The 17731-nt window shown below is 43.6% G+C and overlaps 1 protein-coding gene across 7 annotated transcripts in view; it reads left to right on the top strand.

The window, feature by feature from the left end:
- Positions 1-17731, top strand: part of AFF2 (ALF transcription elongation factor 2) — a 398976-nt gene that overhangs the window by 216427 nt on the left and 164818 nt on the right. For all 7 annotated transcript variants that reach the window (XM_077922546.1, XM_028714336.2, XM_028714334.2 and 4 more), the window contains one exon: positions 13005-13049. In XM_077922546.1, the coding sequence (XP_077778672.1) occupies positions 13005-13049 (45 nt within the window). The remainder of the gene's footprint in view (positions 1-13004; positions 13050-17731) is intronic.

Below are 17731 nucleotides of genomic sequence, written 5' to 3'. Positions count from 1 at the left end.
TGCTCGGTCCCTGCTCCTGCCAACCTAGCAGCTCGAAAGCACCTCAAAGTGCAAGTAGATAAATAGGTTCCATTCTGACGGGAAGGTAAACGGCATTTCCGTGTGCTGCTCTGGTTTTGCCAGAAGCAGCTTTGTCATGCTGGCCACATGACCTAGAAAAACTGCCTTCGGACAAATGCCGGCTCCCTCGGCCAGTACAGTGAGATGAGCGCCACAACCCCAGAGTTGTTCACTACTGGACTTAACTGTCAGGGGTCCTTTACCTTTACCTTTACCTTCCTAGGAGCTATAGACTCAAAAGTGCAAACTGTAAAATGAAGCCAGTGAAAATAGAGGAAGGGAAAGCCCCTGTATACTTAGAGATTCCGTTCTCACCTCATTTTTCAATGCTCAGCAGTTGCAAGGAAAGTGAGGCGCATTACTGTTGATATCTGATCATCCCGGTTTTTTTCTGTCTGGTATCCAACAGCATCAAGCAGGTAAAAGTTAGGACTCCAGCAATTAGATAAACTCAGTATACCGTACATGAACAAATTGGAGGCATGGTTGTTAATCCAGGAAAACAGCCTTGAATCTAACAGTGATAATCCTGAGAGCCCCCAAATAGTAAGTACTAAAGGTAAAGGTACCCCTGCCCGTACGGGCCAGTCTTGACAGACTCTAGGGTTGTGCGCTCATCTCACTCTATAGGCCGGGAGCCAGCGCTGTCCGCAGACACTTCCGGGTCACATGGCCAGCGTGACATCGCTGCTCTGGCGAGCCAGAGTCGCACACGGAAACGCCGTTTACCTTCCCGCTAGTAAGCGGTCCCTATTTATCTACTTGCACCCGGGGGTGCTTTCGAACTGCTAGGTTGGCAGGCGCTGGGACCAAGCAACGGGAGCGCACCCCGCCACGGGGATTCGAACCGCCGACCTTTCGATCGGCAAGCCCTAGGCGCTGAGGCTTTTACCCACAGCGCCACCCGCGTCCCACTAATTTTTTGAACCTGGGGCAGGCTGCTGTAAAAATAGATTATGCTGATGTACTAGTCAAAGATAAACCTGCAACATACTGCCCAGGGGCTTAACATCTAATAGGAGGCATTAATATAATTATTGTCAGTCTTTCAGCTGCAGTAATGAAATGCGAGTTGACTACTCTTGACTTATACAGCTGTGGTTGTTGTTGTTGTTGTTTTGTATATGCAACAAGTAGGCTGAGGCAGCAGGTGGAATCAAATTTGCACCTGCATTGCAAGGTAGATGGGAAATCCTTCCCCATGTCAAGCTGCAATGCAGATAACAATTTCACTGTGTTGTAGCAACCAATGAAGCCATTGTCAAGTGGAACTTCCCTGCATTTGCTCCAAGAGAGTTAGATGCCCCCCTAGAGCAGATCTGTAGGACAGCACATGAGAGGAGAGGGAGAAGAAGTTCCATTGCATGAGCAGAAGTTGTTCTGCAATGACACACTTGGATACCGTCCATTGACTATTTTGCATCTGGATGCAGAGTCATATCCATAATTCTATAGATAGACCTCCTGCTGGCCTCCATTTGTTTTTTTACACTGCAGCCCTATGCACCATTACTAAGGCACTCTGGAATCAATTGGACTTACTTCTGAGTAAACATTTGCAGGTCTCTGCTGTCAATTGGGTTGCTTAAGAAGTTCCACTGATATATACCAGAGTGCAAAGGTTTATTCCCGAATCATCCTCCTTCCCACCCTAGAAATCCTCTATATGCCGCAATTTTGGTTCACATTTTATGTGGGAGAAAATGAAAATCAAAGCTTAGTGTGTGCCCTGTATGCTTGATGACATAGTATTATGTATTAGCGCAAAAGTAATATTGAATGACTGAACCCAGTTACATTCCCAGATGTGTTAAGATTTCATCCACCACCAGTCTCTTTAGATTAAACACAGAGAGACACAAGTATCAGCTATATTAGCACAGAAGTATATATTTTTGAACAGAGAGCAGTCACTCTGTCTAGGTATTTATATCAAAGGAACTAAGCTAGAACAGTACTTGCCCTCCTTCCTTGTTGCCATTTGCTTGGTTTTCACCCATTCTCCTCTGTTATGCTTGGGTGGTCATATTTTGAAATTTCCCCGGGACCAGTCACGTTTCTCATCACATCTGAGAGATGCTGTGCTTTGCATGGCAATTAGACCCTCTCTTTGTTTCATCTCCTCCTAAGCTGTTTGCCGTGGCTTCCTGCAGTATATTCGGTACCAGAGGCTATTGCTTGCAATGTGCTGGTTAAAATGGGTGCTTTCCTCCAGGATTAAACAATTCAGCTATTACTTAGGAAAACAGATGGGAAGAAAACTACTAGTTTGCATCAGCAGCATTATTCTGTTTACCCGCACTCTTTTCATGAGGAATGTCGTTTGCTGACATAATTTGTTGGCCACATTGAAGTGAGCATGGGAATCAATCCAGACATTGAAGGGTCAATTATTTATATTGGGAGTAACAGATTCCTCTTCATATATTCTACATTCTGGTGGGTTTCCTCCTGATTGGTATGCGTTAACCCAGGGGTGGACTCTGGTAAGACCAAAATTTGGTTCCCCCAAAGGGATCTTCTCAATTATGGATTTCAATTTTGTGCCCCCTTGGCTCAGCGCCCTTTGTGGGGGAACCGCCTGCACTGCCCTAAATCTGACGCTGATCTACCTGGTTAGGAAAAATGTGAAAGTATTATGCACATGGAAAATTAGAGTTTGGCTGTAACAGAGACACTGTAAAACAAAGAGTTTGCCCCATGCATATTCACTCCCACTTGGAACATTTCCCCTCTTTTCTTATTACTTATTACTGAGGGGGGCACAAGGGGGTGAAAACACTGATTCCCCCCCCCCAGTGTGAAGGAAAGAAGCACTGGCTTCTCTTTGCTTTGTGGCATCATTACCTAAACAAATCAAACTGACAATGTGGCATTGTCAGAATGCCTATTTAGATTGATGGCATTGTTTCCTGCCCTCATTCTAGTGTGGCTTCATGATAGCCTCACATTGCCCAATCCGATTGGCTTTGTAATGAGATGGTCCCTTCACGTTGTTGCATCCTAAAACTGGGATTACATTAGGAAGCAACCCTAAAAAATAATAATAAAAAGGAATGTGTCAAACCAGTAGATGCTGGTTGGCGAGCAGCTGAGAACAGACTGTGAACAGATGAAGCTAAATGAGGGGGAATAAAAACCAATGACAAACCTAGACAGCATCTTAAAAAGCAGAGACATCACCTTGCCAACAAAGGTCCGTATAGTTAAAGCTTTGGTTTTCTCAGTAGTGATGTATGGAAGTGAGAGCTGGACCATAAAGAAGGCTGATCGCCGAAGAATTGATGCTTTTGAATTATGGTGCTGGAGGAGACTCTTGAGAGTCCCATGGACTGCAAGAAGATGAAACCTATCCATTCTGAAAGAAATCAGCCCTGAGTGCTCACTGGAAGGTCCATGGGGTCACGAAGAGTCGGACACAACTAAATGACCAAACAACAACAACACCCCCTTGTTTGCTTTGAACATTTTTGGTGGGTTAAACTTTGGTGTAAGCCCACTTTTTAATAGAAGTACTTTGACAAAGAAGTACTGTGACAATAGACTGATTTGACAAGCATTAAGAGTGACTTATCAGACCACAAACTCATCTGCACTGGATTGGTTTTTCTGCCAGGATGTCCAGCAAGGATGCAAATTTAACTTTCCATTGACTGGCCCACTGTTTGATCATCTGATCGGAGCAAAGAGAAGCACCCTGATAGCTTTCCAGTGGCTTATCACATAGTAGTTGCCAAATAGGGCTTGTCATGGTGTGGCTCCATGTCACTTTGATAAGGGATGGAAGGGTAGCCCATGTGAGGACTGACTCACAAATGCTGGTGTGGGAAGTGTGGCTGTGAATAAAGTAATACTGTGTGACATGACCACCTGTCCGTCATCTGACACCCCTATGACATCAGGGTGACCCATTTGATGCTACCACCAATCAGCTGATTGGGGCTGACCACAAGCTCCACATTCTCAACTTCATTGCTGAGTTCCCCATCTGCAGTTGCTGGCAATCAAAGTTTTGGATTACTCTTTTATGGAGATAGGTGAAAGGAGACCTGTTTTTGGGTGCTCGTGCCAACTCTCCAGAACCACCTTTCAAAGGAGGTCTGCCGCCTTATTCTGTTCATAAAATATTGGATTTAGCTTCTCCTTGTTACTATAATTATAGTTGTTGTTACCATCATTGTTACTACGATAGGTGTTACTAATAGGTGGAAACTGCAAGGAAGCAGATTTTGGCTAAACATTAAGGAGAAGAGTTCTAAAATTTAAAGGATTCTTACAGTGGAATGGGCTTCCTTTGATGGTGGTAAGACGAGGTTGGACAGCCATCTGTAGTTTTCCTAGATTGAGCAAGGGGTTAAGGTAAAGGTAAAGGTACCCCTGCCCGTACGGGCCAGTCTTGCCAGACTCTAGGGTTGTGCGCTCATCTCACTCTATAGGCCAGGAGCCAGCGCTGTCCGCAGACACTTCCGGGTCACGTGGCCAGCGTGACATCGCTGCTCTGGCGAGCCAGAGCCGCACACGGAAACGCCGTTTACCTTCCCGCCAGTAAGCGGTCCCTATTTATCTACTTGCACCTGAAGGTGCTTTCAAACTGCTAGGTTGGCAGGCGCTGGGACCGAGCAACGGGAGCGCACCCCACCGCGGGGATTCGAACCGCCAACCTTTTGATCGGCAAGTCCTAGGTGCTGAGGCTTTAACCCACAGCGCCACCCGCGAGGGGTTAGACCTCATGATTTCAAAGTTCCCTTCTAAATATTGCACCAGTTGCAATTAGTGGGTGTGTTTTTAATTGTGTGTGTCTGTGTGGCCAAATCCACACCGTACATTTAAAGCACTGTGATATTATTTTAAACAACCATGACTTGTGCAAAGAAACTTGGCAACTGTAATTTGTTACAGGTGTAGAGAGTTGTTAGGAGACCCTTACTCCTCGCCACAGAGCTGCAGTTCCAAAGTTCCTTGGGGAGGCAGATTCATTACCAAACGACTCTGGTCCCCCCCCCCCTCTCTCTCTCTGTGTGTGTGTGTGTGTGTGTGTGTGAGAGAGAGAGAGAGAGAGAGAGAGAGCGCTTTGAATGATTTTGTGCAGAATGTTTGCAAACTTTTTTTTTAATCGCCAAATGAATGTTAGAAGATATCTTGTCTCCTCAAGCATTTATGGGAGTCAGCTGCACAAGACTGTGTGTTATCTTGCCATGATGCATGGAATTAAGTCTTGGAGCCTCATCAGTTGTGAAGGAATAATTTATGCCACCATTTCTCCTTGTCAGGTGTTCAGAACATGACAAATATTTTCCCGCTTTCAGCCTATTAAAGATTAGCTCATTCTCTTCTACCTTTTCATATTCTTTGTAATATAAGAAATATGTTTCATTCTTATCAGCCTTCTGTTGATTTCATTTTAAGAAGTTTACCAATAATACCCAAAGATTAATTTATTTACCCTGGAGACAAAGCATCCAAGCTTCACAGTTTAGACTTTCAAAGAAAGAGAAAAATCAAGCCTTTCTGCCATAGAAAGGTAAAAAACAAAAAGAGCTTCAAACACTCTATTCACTCTGTCCCCAACCTAGTGCCCTCCAGATGTTTTGGAAAACAAACTTCCATCTTCCCTGACTAAATGGCAATGCTGCTTAGTGCTGATGAAGAGAATTAGGCTGGAGAGTTACAGGGTGTGGGTAGCTGCCCCTAACATCATCTTCCGGCTGGGGAGGGCGGGGTACAAATAAATTACTATTATTATTCTAGGGATGGGGGAGAAAATGGCTCCATTTCTTATTTAAAGCCGAATCCAGATCACTCACACATTCTCAAACACTGAGCATACCAAACCACAGCCATCCTTCCAGTATTCACACTCCCCCACATTTTGCAATCTAGCCAAGCAATGTGTATGACAACACATCTGCTAAGGTAAAGTGTGAGTAACTGCATACATTTGTGAAAAGAACATTAGTGAAAAGAACACACGCCCAACCAAGCCTGTAGATTTTTTAACAACTTTTGATGGTGTAGCAGCATGTTGAGAACAGCTACTCAACCAGTTGGCTACCTGTTTACCTAGGTGACTAGGTAATTTCCAACTCTTGAATGCTGCCCCATGTGGTGAGCCCAGCCAGGTATAACCTTCCAGGTCTAGTTTGGCTTCTCCAATCCAGGCTGGGCATTGGTATTTTTCCTGGGCAGGGATGTGTATATAAGAACTTCCTTTTCCAGCTGAGCCTTTCTTGAACAGCAGGATCTTCATGTGCTATGGTGACTTCCTGTATCCTCACATGGTCATTGATCCTGCTTCCTGGTTTGCCATTGCTCTTGCCTTACCCATCAGTTCTGACCATTGTCTCATGGTTCCTGTCTCTTGTCCCACTTCAGATATGGGAAGGTCTCAGTGGCTGACTGCCAGCTTTGCATGCAGAAGGTCCCGGGTTCAAATTCCAACATGTCCACTGTGTGAAACCCAGCCAGTGTAGCCCATACCAAGCTAGGCAGGCGGAGTTGGCATAAAACCAACTTCCTATGTTCCCTTTCCCACAACCCAGCCTTGCCATGCACAGAGAGGCTCTACCCCCTCCCCCAAAAGGGCTAACTAATCTTTTGTAGCCTACAGTTGAGGATATCAGAGAAGTCTGATTAAAAGAGAAAATTGGGGCAGAAATTGATGGTGTTTGCTTATTTGTCCCATGTTCATAACAGAAATCAACCCAGTGAAAACAGTCAGTATTGAAATGAGTGGGGTGCAATAAAACAATAGTAATGTAATGAATGCAATTTACATAATTAATTTCATAAGTCACATAATTTTGTCTCAGTGGACAGAGAGACAAATGGTGCCATTTTGGGCAGAAGGTGAACTGCAGTGGAATGGAAGCATTGCTGTATGTGGCAAACAAATGATGGGATGGAATACAAAGCCTTCTTACATCCGAACCTACAATAAACAAGCACTGATCTGCATGAGCACACAGACTGGCACCTTAAAATGTTTTGTGAGGCTCTTTGCAAGTTTAGCAAAGAATGCTTTGGCCTATTTACATCTGGAACTCAAACAGCTTCCAGTTCTGTGGTTTCCCTACAAACTTTGCTTTATTTTGTTTACGGTATCAGTCAAAATGAATGGAAATAGGAAAGTCTGCCAAGGCTGCTATTGGGAATTCCCAGCTGCCTAATATATCAGTGTCTTCTTCTTGTCTGTTCTTGATGGGGTGCAGCAGCAGGTCAGCATCCTAAGGTAAAAGAAAGGCTTCTCAAAGTGAGCAGCAGTTGGGGAAAGAAAATTAATGGGAGCCAGCATCTGCTGATCTCTCTAACAATAAGGAATTTTCACGGCCAACATTTATAGAGAGGCACGAGATGCAGTCTCTGCAAGGAACCAGATTTCAACTTTCTGCCCTGAGATGCCAAAAATATTTCAACAGGAAATGCTAAAGGAAGTTGAACTTTGAATTATAATTTCAATGACTGTCTAGCAGAATGGATTAACGCTTTGGCACGGCACCTTTTGAGGCTATGGGTTGACTCTGGCAGGATAAAAACCTGTCTGTTTTGACAGATGAAAAAGGTCACAAGTGAAGCAATGTCAGGTGTTAGCCCAATCTTTAAAAAGGGGAGGGGGATCTGGATTAGGTGATAGATGTAAAAAAGAAGAGTGAAAGAACCCCCCCCCCCCGATATATTAGTTGAGACATCAACTGGAATCTCTTCTAAGAACACTGAGATTCTTATTTTTTACTTTTCAAGAGATGCTAGGGATCAAATGAAACCCCTATTTTCCCCCCTGGTCTTATTTACATTTGTGCATTGATTAAAGAGAGTTTAAGGGGGATGAGGAACATATAAGATGAGCTTTCAGATATGCCTGGTTGCATCCCCCTCTTCAATATAACGGTTGTGATCCTGGCAGTGATGTAGATCTAAATGTTTGGAATGTCTACAACTGAAATGACATTATGGTTGCATATGCAGTCTCCTTGGTTCTTGCCTCCAAGAGAGCTGTTTCTAGCAAACAAGAACCCTGATTCTAAGGGTATTTGAAGGACCAGTTTACACAGCTGAGAGGCAGTTTTCTTCGCCTGCAGTGAACAATGAAGCAGGGGTGGGGGGCATTTATTCCAATGCTTTAATTTCCCATGGAATATTTTCCATTTCATAAGTTCATTAGTAACAAAGAATGGATGCCAAATACAATATAATGGATGCCAAATACAATATAAGGCAAGCTTGGTAGTTTCAAAGTGTTTAGTTTTGTTTACTAAAATAGAAGTAAAATAAACATTCTAAAATTAGGCCACTCCCTAGGGCATCTGAAAACTTTCAGTGCAAACTGAAAGTTTTCCAGTGCAACTGAGTCTCATTTGCAAATTACCACTTCTTGAGGAAACAACTATCTCAATACAAATGTTTCCGAAGAACCCACATTACTGGCAGTGAGGGTAGCACGTTTGCAACCCCCCCCCCCATGCCAGGAGGTAAACTGGGCAACTGCCCAGGGTCCCATACCTTTGCATTTTTCTGTCAGATTGGTTATCTAATTTAATCCCCTTTAACACAGATTTAAAGCAGCCTTCAACTGCTCAGAGACATCTGCATAGGAATTGGTTTGCATTTTGCAGTCTATTTTTCAAAGTTTTCCAGCAAAAGAGAGAGGGGGAGGAATGTTGCCAGCTAAGACCTCTTTTGATATAAATGGGGATTTCCACTTAAAAACCAATCTGTCTCTGGACAGCCCAATAGCTGTAAGGCTTTCCAATAGAGTTGCAAAGAGCTTTTTTACAATCTTAGATTTGTCACAGTCGTGTGTCTGGTGAACTCACCTCATCTGTGCCAAAAAAGAACTACTTGGCACTCTGTCCTCAGTGGATTTTGGAAGGGACCGCTGATCTTCTTTGACTGGCCCAGCAGCAATTAGGCACACAGGCAAAGAGATTCAGTGAATTCCTTAGTTTCCTTTTTTAAAAATGTTTGCATTGGCAAACATTGACATTCCACAAGTAAAACAAATATGATTCATCCCTACCCTAATGCAAATTGGCGCTTGCTTCCAAATGTCACACAGATTTAGAAAAGGAAAAATGAGCCCACCCCCAATAATATAAGAAAGCAAGAAGAGCCATGCTGGAGCAAAGCAAAAGTTGAGCTAGTTCAGCATTATGTTCCCACAAAAGCAACCAGTTGCCTATGGGAAGCTCACAAGCAGGCCCTGAATGCAATCAGACTCTATTGCTCATAATCTCCCACATACTGCCTCTGCTGCAGGAGGAAATATATAGACACCTTGACTAGTAGCCATCGATAGCCTTCTTCTCCTATATTCACACAGCATTGTTTCTGTTCCACTGCGGTTCATCTTCCACCAAAAAGTACATTATTCAACCCACTGGCAAAATTGCGTAACTTATGTAATTTATGTAGTTAGTTATGTTCCACGTCCATTGCCATCATTCCACCTATTCATTCCAAATGCAAAGGAAACACAATGCATATAGGAGAGGAGAGTAATCTAAGGTACTTATCGTTTGTGGACTGAAAGCAATAACAACAGCAGCAGCAGCGAGCACCAATCATAAATGCTGGATTGATTTCAATTCAGGACATGAGACAACTAAGTAGATATTTGCAATTTCTGCCCGTTTATGTTTTTCATGCAGTTCTCCAACATCCCTATCTGTATCACAAAGTGGCTGCTTCAGATTACTTGATGTAATGGATGGGTGGTATCATTTAATTCAGGGTGGTGAATATTTGTTTGGTTTTTTGACCAGAGGTTCTCATTTTCCCTTGGCTGTGATCCTCCAGCAGCCACACCTTTAACAGCAGTCTTGTGGTGGGTGTGACCACACCATGGTACAAACACACTCTTACATGCCCACACCACAGGGCACACATCTACAGGACAAGAAGAGAAAGAGAGAGAATAACCCCCATACAGATCAACTGAGGAGGCTGCTACTACCCACTTCCTGCTCATCAGTTGATCAGTGTGAGGTACTAGTCTGCAGTACTAGGCTAGGCAAAGAGGTTGAAGCCTCTCTTCTCACTCCAGCAGTCTGATGGAGATTCAAATTGCCCACTCCATGGTCATGAGATAGATCATCTGATAAGTGAAGAGGGGGTTATTTCATGATTCAAATTTCCATTGCAGCAGTGGGCTGAGCAGAGAGTTTTAAACCTCTCTGCCAAGCCCAGCACTGTGTCTAGTTTGAAGGCAATTACACTCAGCACTGGCAAAATAAGTGGTCAAAGGGAACCGCTAGGGGTTCACCACTCCTGATTTAATTGATTACCTTAGTGAGATTAATTAAAAACTCATTTGATTGACTAGAAATGTGCCTAGATTAAGTGGGCACCAGATTTTAAAATACAAAGACACAAAATCATTGTGTCTAATCAATATAAACAATAAACTGCAGGTGGCAAGCACCATCTTAAAAGAGGTGTTCCTCTTTAGCTCCCCAGCAGGATAGAATTATTCTTTTCAAAAGCATGAAAGAATCCTTTTTGTTTCACAGCCATTATTTTCACTCATACCCAAATTGCTGCAAATTTAATTGATTAGCCAACTAAAACTCAGATCAACATTTCTATAATCAGGTGAAAGCCCTCTTATTTCACTCACAGAGAGCTTTGCCACTATAAAATCACCCAAAGCAATGTAAGAAGACATGTAGCAATAATCTGCCACAAAGTGCCCAATGCTGATTATATTTTCCATATGTAAAATCCTCATTAAAATAAAGAATAAATAGCACTGCTATTACAATGAGGCGACTGCCTTTCATAGCGAGTAGAAACCATAGCTCTGTTTCTTCTTCCAAATTTTGCCTTGCATCTACAAAAGGGAAAAAGGAGATCTGACACAGAGGGCGTTAGACATACTCATTTGTAGAATATTTACCTTTTAATGCAGAAGGTCCTAGTTTCAAACCATGGTTTCTCAAGACAGGATTAGTATAGACTATTTCCTGAAACCCTGGAAAGCCACTCCAAGTCAGTTCACAAAATGAGGTCCTCCGGGGCTCTCTATATCTGACCCTCAAGACTCTCCAAATCCATACTTCTCACCATCCCTGCTCTGTGCCCTTCCAGAGTGCTTTGCCCAGAATATATCCTTGAACCTTGATATGTCCAGTACTTGATTGGATGGAAGATGGAGAGAGTTGTGAGTGCCCTTCATAGTTGCAAGCTGCTTCCCAGCCTAGCTGTTTTGGGGTGACATCAGCTGGTGGCTGGGGGGTAGATTTCAGCCCTGCTGGGTGCTGCTTTGTCAGTCCAATTTAACAGGTGGGGGAGACCAACCCACCTACCAGTTGCCTAACATCACCATAACACCAGATGATTGGCAGGTGGGTGGCCCCACCCAGCTGTCAAAAGCTAGCCCATAGTGTGGGGGTGAGAGATAAAGATCTGGCCTGCCAGACCAAAAAGGTTGACCACCTTTGTCATACACTAATATTGCAATGACAGATTTTATGCTTCTGCATTTTCAGAGCGTGGGAAGTGGTAGGAAACGAATAGAGGCTAAGCACTCAATTGCTGGCTGTTGTTTAAAGAGAGAGCCAAGTGGTAATTTTGCAACGATCACATCTCAAATATTTGGCTATTTCACAGGTCGTAAAATGATTACTCTGAAACTCTTTGCTTATCAGGGTGACATTGTATGTTGGGTGACCCTCCAAAAATTGGATGTTATCTTACCATTCATTTGAAATGCAAACTGAATAGAAAATCTATAGCTTATTGCCCTGTGTTTTAAAGTGAAACCAGGCACTCTACTGACCTCCTATTTACATTTCCTTGAGAACAGGGCAGGGGGAACAGCAACCATAAAAGCTATCAAGAAGCATTTCACAGCAAGCAAATTAATTGGTTTTTACTGTATTTGAATAGAGCTATTGTCAAATAAAACATGCCATGACAGTTAATAGTGTCATTTAGAGGCATAAAATTATTGGCTTATTTGTTATTGGATAAAAACAAAGGCAAACACTTTGTATTAGGAAGTTTTAATGTGTTTAAAATCCTCATTAGGGATTTATGGACATTCTTGCTTAGCAGAGTGCCTCATTAATTTGAGGCTAAACAGTTACAATTCTGTGTTACAATTCCAGTATTTCGGTATGTGGGGGTGGCGGTGGGGTTTGTATGCGTGTTTTTTGTGTTTCCAACTTTCCTGTTTTCTTTAATTAGATCTTGCATTAGAACCTGGGCTGCACACTGCTGGAAATGTAGAATTTAATTAATGCAATTTATAAATTGAATGGAAGTGAGTTATTTTAGGATCTCCTTCTCCCTTTACATTTTAGGGAGCAGTTAAGAAGTGTGATGTGTGAGCACATACAGATCTAAGAGTTTTTCGAATCTCAGGGAAGGCTAGAGACCTCAATAGTGAATACATTTAGCAGTGTCTCTTTGCATCAATAGATCAAAGTGGTTTAATTAGAAATGTAACTAAAGGGGAGGTAGTAAAAATCCTGTTGAAATCCAGACTTCTTTAGCTTTTTAAGTTATGCATTGTAGCAAAGAAGGACTTCTTCAGCTATTTTACAGCCTCAACCAGGGGCAATTAATATAATCTCACCACCATTGCCATCCAAAAGCAATTATAATAATGCAACACTTCTCTTGCACTGCTTCAATTTATAAAGTTGACTTGGAAGTAGAAATTGAAGTTTGTTACATTACTAAAGTCTATTCTTCTTTTATCCGTTTTTGTGGATATTTTTTACTTCAAATATTTCAACCAGATTGTTGACCAGAGCTGGTTATAGGGAGTATACAACTCCCTTGTTGCAACATCTCCATTGGCACAATTCAAAGTTTGTTTGCTTTCACATTGACTGCCTGCTGAATTTTAAATGGTTGTAACCTGTCCAGGAACCTATGGGTGAATGGAGGGTAATACATTTAATAATAGTAATAACAAGAATAATTCATTTCTCCTCTTCTAGGTCAACCTTCTCAGTGAGTCCAATTGTGTGGATGACATATTGCGGGTAAGTTGAAATGTTTCCATCTGTTATCACTTGAAAACCTGTGGAGCGGGGGCAGCTGATACTGTTGCGAACTTAGATCTGGTGCAAATCTCTGTTCATGCATGAAGGTTACTGGGTGATTTTGAGCCCAATCCATCTCCCTCAGACTAATCTAATGGGTTGGAAGGGAAGTAAAAATAAACAAATACATCAAATTGAAGTCACCTAGTGCTAGTCCTACTCAGGGTAGACCAATTCAAATTATTTTGCATGACTAACTTAGGTTCATTAATTTAAATGGGTTTACTCTTAGGGTGACTAGCATTGGATGCAACCATTGAACTCTATGGAAGAAAGGTGGTGTGCACATATAATAAATCCTACATACTAAAAGCAAACTCATTCTGCTCTGTATCCTCATGTAGGTCAAACACAGCTGGGAGGAGGAGGGGGGCCATCAGGCAGAATTTCCCCCTTGTGTCCCCAGCCTCTGTTTTGTGTAATAGCTTGCCTATTAAAGGGTTATTGAGTTGTTGAAACTTGCTCAGTATTTTGTGACATTTTGCATGGTCCTAGGAATGGTATTGCCCAACTGTGCATTTTGGAAAATCAGCATGGACAAAAAGTATCTTTGGATAATAACGACATCTATACCATGGTCCTAGAGGAAAGTCCATCTTCTCCATCATAAGAGACTGCAAGGGAAGATGTCTATACATTCTCCATTCCATTCCACTAATTCTCCTACTTGGAAAGTCTCGGTTTGGGGCCTTGAAATCTAGTGCAGGAACATTCATGGCAGTGATGGGGAACCTTTAGACCTCCAGTTGTTGCTGAACCTTTCAGCCCCCAAATATTGATGGCATATTATCCCTTGCCATTGGCTATGGTTGCTGGGGCTGATGGGAGTTGTAGTTCGGCAACCTATGGAGAGCCAAAGGTTTCCCACACCTGTTCTACTGTGCACAGCAATCTGTCCAGCCCAACACCAGACACACATTTTGACAAATTTAAGCCAGCCCAAAGAACCATTTACTACCCCCACATAGAGGCCTCTGGGGAAATATTTTGCACAATGGCTCCACCAGGTGGAGGCTACAATACTTAGAGACACCACATGTATGCTGAGCATCGTCAAGAAAAGTATTTATGTCACTTCAGAAAACTCTAAACAACATAAGACAAGCCTGCTGGATCAAGCCAATGCCCCATCTTGTCTGGCATCTTGTTCTCACAGTGGCCACCCAAGAACATTGGGGAGCCAGCAAGCTAAGCATGAGTGCAACGGCATTCTTCTCCACTTGTGATTCCTAGTAACTGATATTCAGAGGCATGCTGCTTGTGACAGGGGAAATAGAACATAGCCATCATGCTTGATAGCCATCAATAGACTTATCCTCCTGCCTCCTGCGGGAGCAAGTTCTATAGTTTGACTATGCGGAGTGTGAACGAGTACTTTCTTCTATCTATCCTTGATCTTCCAGCGTTTAACTTCATAGGATGCCTGTAAGTTCTAGTGTTACAACAAAGGGAGAAGACACTTTTTCTCTATCTACTTTCTCCACACCATGCATAGTTTCACAAATGACCTTTCCATCCAGTGCAAGAGATCCCATGTTAAATATTGTGCTCACACCTTTGCCATCCAGTACTGAGAAACAGTTCCAATGAGAGTGGAGGAGGCTGTGAAGTGAAAGGCAATTATGAGTGTGGACTTCCTCTTGGTTTGTTCTGATTTGTTTGTTGGTGAGGTTAGAGGATGTTGCACCAGAGCAAGTGTTCTCTCACACTTTCCATGGCATTTCCCTGCCACTTTCCTTATTGCAAAAAGTCCAATCTGGACCTACCAATCCGCTACAATTGCACAGCCTGAATTTGTTGGTGGGTGATTGGACCCCATGTCAAAACAGCTGCAGTCTGGGAACTCCCCGAGTGTCTCAATAGATACCCACTCTAAGAACAGCACTACTCTAAGTTAGGAACACACATTCAGCTTTTGAACATTTGAACAAATAGCTGGACAGGTGTGATATTAATTAAAAGCTCTGTAGTCTTGAGCAAAAACAAAACCTGCCGATAATTAGAGTAAAATGACTTGAGTTAAATGAACAAAAGGCTGTAATTTATTCTCTCCTCTCTCCTTCTGATGACTGGATTCAATCTAATGACATTGGAGAATATGTAAATTGATCAGCAGGTGAAAATGCCCTTGACTGAGTAAATTATATGCGGTATTACCTTTCTCGTAGCATTTGAAAAAGCGCTAATCGACTTAATATGTACCAGCCATAGCTGAGGTGACTTGTTCACAAAGCAAAATTAGCCCACTAATAGGTTTATCCCAACATCCCCACCTTCCTTGTCACCCTATTCATTGTTTCCTCTTCTGACTTATATTAAAAAAAGGAGATGCTGGAAAACTGCATAAGATGAGGGTGCTGATTGCATTTTGAAACACACCGGCATAGTGTCTAGCAGGGCTGCTCACAAGCCATTTCAATATTTTCTCGTAGAATCCAGAGGTTTTGCTGGGAAGAGGTCGGGTAGGGGGGCAGGAGAGGAGATGATCTGAATTTCAAGTGACTTTACGGACGTCATTGGGCCTGGGAACAGCAAGCCACCCAGCATAGTAAATCATGCAAGCCTGTCAAATGTAGGAACACCTTGGGAAGGATGTGATGTCAAATATCAGTAACTTAGCAACCTAGCCCTTTTGCTGTCTGAAGAATGAGTAAGAATGGGCACTTTCCAACAGAAGAGTAGATAAATCAACCCATATGCCAGGAGCAGCCAGGGCTACAGACGGGAGACTTAAGGTCTTTGCACTACTGCCTTGCATGGTGCAAGTCGGAGAGAATGAGAGCCCTGTATTGTGATGTCCAATTGGCCCATGGCATTTGGAAGGACTATATGGGCATCATGGTCAGGGCAGCGGGTGGTGGTTTCCTGGATCTTCAATGCCCCAGGCTCCTCACCTTGTCTCTACCTAAGGCTTAGCACCAGTGCTGGGGAGAACTCTTCGGCAAATAGTTTTAGAGCTAGAATAGAAATGGTGTCAGTTCCTGGCACTCTAGGGCAGCTGCCAAGGACTCAGGGCCCTGAAAGGGTCAACTGACAATGCCTGTCTTGGGCTGTCATTACACAGCACTTTGATAAGCACCATAACAGCAATGCCTGGCAATTAAATCCCCATCACAACCATGCCCCAGAGCAAGATGGACACTCTGGGCAGGTTGATACATTTAAATGGCAGCAGCAAGTCTTAGGTGCTCTTGGGAGGGTTGCTGCTGCTGCCACTGCCATATGCCATCAGGGAAGCCCACGAAAGGGCACCTCAAGAGCTGAAGGAGCCCCTAAGGAAGCTCCTGCCATGTTGGGAGGCAAAGGTCCGGAAGCAAAGGAAAGTGAGGCAGCATGGCGACACTGTGACTCTGCATGCATAATCTGTACTTATGTAGAGCCTTTTCTTACTCCAGATAAACATGCAGACAGCAGAGGATGCGGCCGCAGCATGTGGCATTGTTAGCCTGTCCATGCTGCAGCCCCCTCACATGTTCTTTCAACACATGGGTGGGTCATTAGCGAGGACCACAGTTATGAAAAACTTTTATCCAAACATATTCATAAGCTGCCTTGGAAACCTCAGTGACAGAAAGGCAAGTTACAAATCAGATGGATGGATGGATGGATGGGAGACCATTTCATTGTTCTGACCTATCCCCCTAGAGTTCCCTGTTTTGGCAAAGGTTTAGTGAATTTCTGCTGCTGGCTTTGTGTTGTTCTGAAATTAATATGTGTTTGTTAGGACCTCTAACCTTTCATGGTGGGCAGCATTGTGGCTGGGCATCTGGGCCACTGTAGTGACCCAGCTGGGGATCGATGCCCCCTCCGTGTCTGCCCCGGCCACGTGACCCCTGCCCGGCCAATCTTTGCCAGCAGGGGGAGTGGCTGTGGGTAATTTAAACCATGGTGCGGCTGGGGGCTTCCCTCTCTTGCCTCCTTGCCAGATCTCCCTACCCACATGCCCTCTTTTTAAAGCTTTGTTATGACATAACCTTGCTATGGACAGATGTCAGCTGCCTTGTTGTTGGGGCTGGGTAGGAATTTTTCCACTTGGCGAATTGGCACCTGCCATTTGGTTTTCGCCTACCTAGTAGCAATCGTCACAACTTTGTTAGGTTAGGCATTGGGTAAGCCTTTTGTAAATGGAGAGGGAGTTGTAGCCTCCGTCTGCCCCTCCTCGTTAAGGGTATCCTGTTAAAGGGATCCGGGGGTGTGGATTCTGGCCAAAACCTGGACGTGGGCTAGGGCCATGCCATGACCCCAATGGGGACCCTTCAGTGTGCTCTTATTTGATGTAAGTCATAGGGCTCCCTCTTTTGGTGGTTTACCCTTAGTGTGACTCCCTGCAGACAGGCAGGAGTCAAGATATAGCCTGGCTTCACCCAATGCCTAAACCAAACTGCTCGCATCTGCAGCCAATAAAGTTATGCCTGTTTTAGCCCATAATCCTAAACACTCGTGTCAGTGTGTTTATTATTCAGCAGGGTACTGCGGGGCACGGGGCCTTGGCACGCAATTAGATTTCTTGCCCCAAAGTTCAGGGATGATGGGAGATGTAGTCCAGCAAGATGTGGAAGGTCACATATTCTCCTTCCCTGTGCTGTCTGGCTGTCTTGGAAAATATGTTTTATTGTTTGTGC

This window comes from Podarcis muralis, chromosome Z, assembly GCF_964188315.1.
Source record: "Podarcis muralis chromosome Z, rPodMur119.hap1.1, whole genome shotgun sequence".
NCBI classification, from domain to species: Eukaryota; Metazoa; Chordata; class Lepidosauria; order Squamata; family Lacertidae; genus Podarcis; species Podarcis muralis.
This window is presented reverse-complemented; position numbering and strand designations above follow the sequence as displayed.